Source organism: Malania oleifera, chromosome 10, assembly GCF_029873635.1.
Source record: "Malania oleifera isolate guangnan ecotype guangnan chromosome 10, ASM2987363v1, whole genome shotgun sequence".
NCBI classification, from domain to species: domain Eukaryota; kingdom Viridiplantae; phylum Streptophyta; class Magnoliopsida; order Santalales; family Ximeniaceae; genus Malania; species Malania oleifera.
Window position 1 is genome coordinate 5,204,541 of NC_080426.1, and position 3,704 is coordinate 5,208,244.

Consider the following 3,704-nt stretch of genomic DNA (forward strand, 5'->3'; position numbering starts at 1 on the left):
TTATGTGGGCCAAAAGACAAATATTTGCCTTAAGATTTGACAAAACAATAAAAATAAAAATCTCCCGTAAATATTTAAAATAGTTTACATACTTCCCTTGACATTTAATTTTTGAAATACTTATATCTCTCGAAAAGTGTTTCTTTTTATTAAATGGAAAATGATATTTATTTATTATTATTTTTTAAAAAAAATCTCAAGGGTGATATGTGAAAATTTTGAAATTTAGCAGAAACGCCTATGTTTTTTGAGATCTTAAAGAAGACTTTTAGAAATTTTAAAATCTTAAAAAAAGTTTGTCAAATCTTACCTTATGTCTTTTATTGTATTATTTATATCAAAAGTTATTTTGTAACTTATTTAAGAGAAGTTTTAAACCACGAATCTTGTAATTTTGTCATTAAAATGCTCTCAATGATGGCGGAAGTCCAATAAGGCCAATAATATAATTTTGAATTTCCTCCACTATCTTGTATCATTAGAATTTTGCAACTATTGCCTTAAAATTATGTGATCACATTTTTTCACTTCTTATAAAATGGTTGCTTTCCAAAAATAACATAATTCTCTTATATAATAATAATAATAAAATTAAAATAACTTTTTGAGATGTACAGCTCTCCGTTCTAAACGTTGGACAACATACTTTTAAGGTTGAAAAACATTTGGCAGCTCATCATGTATTCTTCACTTCGAAGTCATATTTTTTAAAAAATATTAACACGTAATTTATTTTCCAAATATCAATATAAAATACTATAGCATTATATTAAGTTGCTGCCCTAATTTGAAATACCAAATTCCATGACTCAACTCGAGCAAGTCAACTTCAGTCTTAATTAGTGAATCGGAAATTAAAAATCAGAATTAAAACTGGATTATGTTAAACAAAAAGAGTTAAAAGAAGGGGAGAGAGTGGTCCACCGAGACCTAATCAAAACCGTTCAAATCGTAACGGCCACGCCCATCGCAGCCCTACAAACCCTTAACGGCTTTGACCCAAGACAAGTTGGTGGAAGTCATCAATACTACGCGGATACACATTGTTTAATCAGACTGACACATACTGCATGAACTCCGAATCGTTCTCAAGTGCGGTCATCGTTTCCGGAGACAGGCACACCTCCAAGTCGACGCTTCCGCCGCCGTCCCGCCCTGGAAACGCCGAAATTTTGCCGTCGAACTTATTTGCCCGCCCGCTCCGAACCGCCACCGGTCGGCCCCACCCTAAATCGTTCTCGTACATGGGAAACCTTGGCGAGCTTCCCATCGTGATCATCGCTCCGTCGAAGTTACCCAGTGGAAAGCACCGGGGATCGCTCTCCCAGTCCTCCACGACGCTGAGAATGGCGTCGGCGTCGTGAGCATTCACGGCGATGTTCAGCTGCTGCGCGCACCACTGCAGATCGCGGGACGTGACTTTTCCGGCGAGCGCGTAAGTGGGAATGCTCTGTATCGCGTTTCCAAAGTAGAAAGGGTCCAGCTTCGGCGCAAGCCGGTGCCGGCAGTTCACCGCCATACGGAACGTTGTCATTTTTGAGTCCGGAAACCTCCTCGCGCGCGTCACCCCACGCCAGAGTAGCGCGCAGAGAGATTGGAAAGATGAGATCTCGGCCGGACTTTGGGGTTTGGTGGATAGGGGGTTTTTGAACAAGTTTCCGAGAAGCTTCGTTACCGTTTTTTCAGGTGCTTTCCATGTGTCGTTGCTTTGCTTCCCTAATATCTCGGCGTTAATGGCTCCGTCTGAAGAGAATCTACGGTTGTTCACTAAAGCCTTCAGCTTCAGAATCGATTCTCTGCTGAAACTAAAGATTCTCTCCCGCAACGGAGCGTCGACAGAGAAGGTCACCTTGGGTCCGCCCGCTGGAAATTTCAGCACCGCCGTAGAAATCAACACCGAATCCCGGGTAAAATCCGGCGTCGGAGAAATCTTCCTCGATCCTGATGACCTGCACAGCTCGGCGTAAGTATTAAAGAAGTTCCAGAAGGAGGTCCCGTCAGTGACGGCGTGGTTGACAGAGATGCCGATGAAAACGCCGTCAGCGAGCGCCGTCACCTGCACAGCCATGATCGGGTTCGAGTGCCCGGTATAGCTGACGGTCCTGTCGAAGGCGAAGAACTCCTCGACGAATTCGGGCACATCGCCGGGCACCAGAACGTCCCTGACGCGATTCGCGGTAGAATTGGCGTGGATGAAAAGAGCGCCGGCGTCGTTGCAGGTGATGTAGACATAACCAGCGGAGTCGGTGATGAGACGACCGGCGAGAGGGGGGAAGAGGGTGAGGGCTTGGGATAGGTGTCGCTTAAGGAGCGCAACGAGCTCGTCCACCTCTAAAGGAGGCCGAGTGTAGAGGCAGCCCTTTTGAATGTAGTGACAGGAGAGCATGGGGAGGTCGGAGATGGAGAGCCTGAGGTCTCCCATGGATGATTTTTGCTCCGGCACGACGGTGCATCTGGAGACCACCGTTGGAGAAGAGTAAGAAGAACAGAAAGGCATTTTCGATCGATCAACACTTTGTTTCTCTTCTTCTTCTTCTGCTACTACTTCTCTCCCTCGCTGCAGGAATTGCGAGTGAGGACGGAAGGGGGGTTGGTGGAGGTATATATAGGGTGGTGGCGGGTGGCCTGGTTCATGCACTTCGATCAATCGCTGAGGTTAGTTTTTATTATTGTGAAATTGTTTGATGATGGCGATGGTGAACGATGATGATGATGATGAATAACGCGGTGAATCAGCGAGTCACTGCTGGAAATAAATAGGGGAGTAAATGCCAACCCTGGTTAGCAATCACGTGTGTTTGTCTTACTCTCCTATTTCTTACAACTGGCAACCGGCCAGCGCCTCAGCCCTCAAACCTTGAACTCACCCTTCTTGTTTATAAAAATGTCAACGAAAATTAATTAATTTATATTAAAAATGTTTGTGAATATCTGATGGGGCGTAATTATCATTAATTTCCCGAGTTTTATACATACATATATATATATATATATATATATAATTAGTTTTTTTACATTAATTTATGCTCTTAAATTATGGCATTTTTTTAATTAATTATTAAAAAATTAAAATCCAACAACGTCTTCTCACTTTTTAAAATATGACAACCAATCTTTTTTAGAATTACCATAAAACCTTTTAAGGTTTAATTTTGTCAACAAAATGAATGTTTTGTTAGTAGATCATTAATTAAAAATTAAGTTTAGTGAAAATTAAATTTTATCCTTAATAAAATTATCGTTTTATCCTTCCACCCAATTTTAATAAGATAAATTAATAAAATAATATTAACTTGACAAATTAAGTTTAAAAAACTGGTTGTTAATTACAACATATTTTGAAAATTAAAATTATAGCTGAATCGAATACACAATGACTAAGTCAGGTTATTTGGTCGATATACGTATTAACATAATTAAATTAATACTTTAATAAAAAACACTCAAATAATCACATTGTTACGAAATATTTGCTATATACATTTCATAAAAATTAAATGACTAAATATATCTTTTAAAAAATAAAATATAATTTTAAAACAATTAGCTCAAATTGTATGATTGTTAGAATTGTGGTTTACATTTATGCGTCTGGTTGAGCATCATATTTAATAACTAAACAACTTGAATAAAATCTAAAAAGGTTTGTGAATTGTTTTGAATAATGATCAACAAATTAATATAAATTTAAATTTTTTTATTTG

At 39.2% G+C, this 3,704-nt stretch overlaps 1 protein-coding gene across 1 annotated transcript; it reads right to left on the reverse strand.

Moving 5' to 3' along the window:
* Nucleotides 1–854: 854 nt before the first annotated feature.
* Nucleotides 855–2,903, reverse strand: LOC131167009 (uncharacterized acetyltransferase At3g50280). The gene has a single exon (XM_058125729.1). The coding sequence runs from the start codon at nt 2,495–2,497 to the stop codon at nt 1,052–1,054; it is 1,446 nt and encodes a 481-aa protein (XP_057981712.1). The 5' UTR covers nt 2,498–2,903; the 3' UTR covers nt 855–1,051.
* Nucleotides 2,904–3,704: the final 801 nt, after the last annotated feature.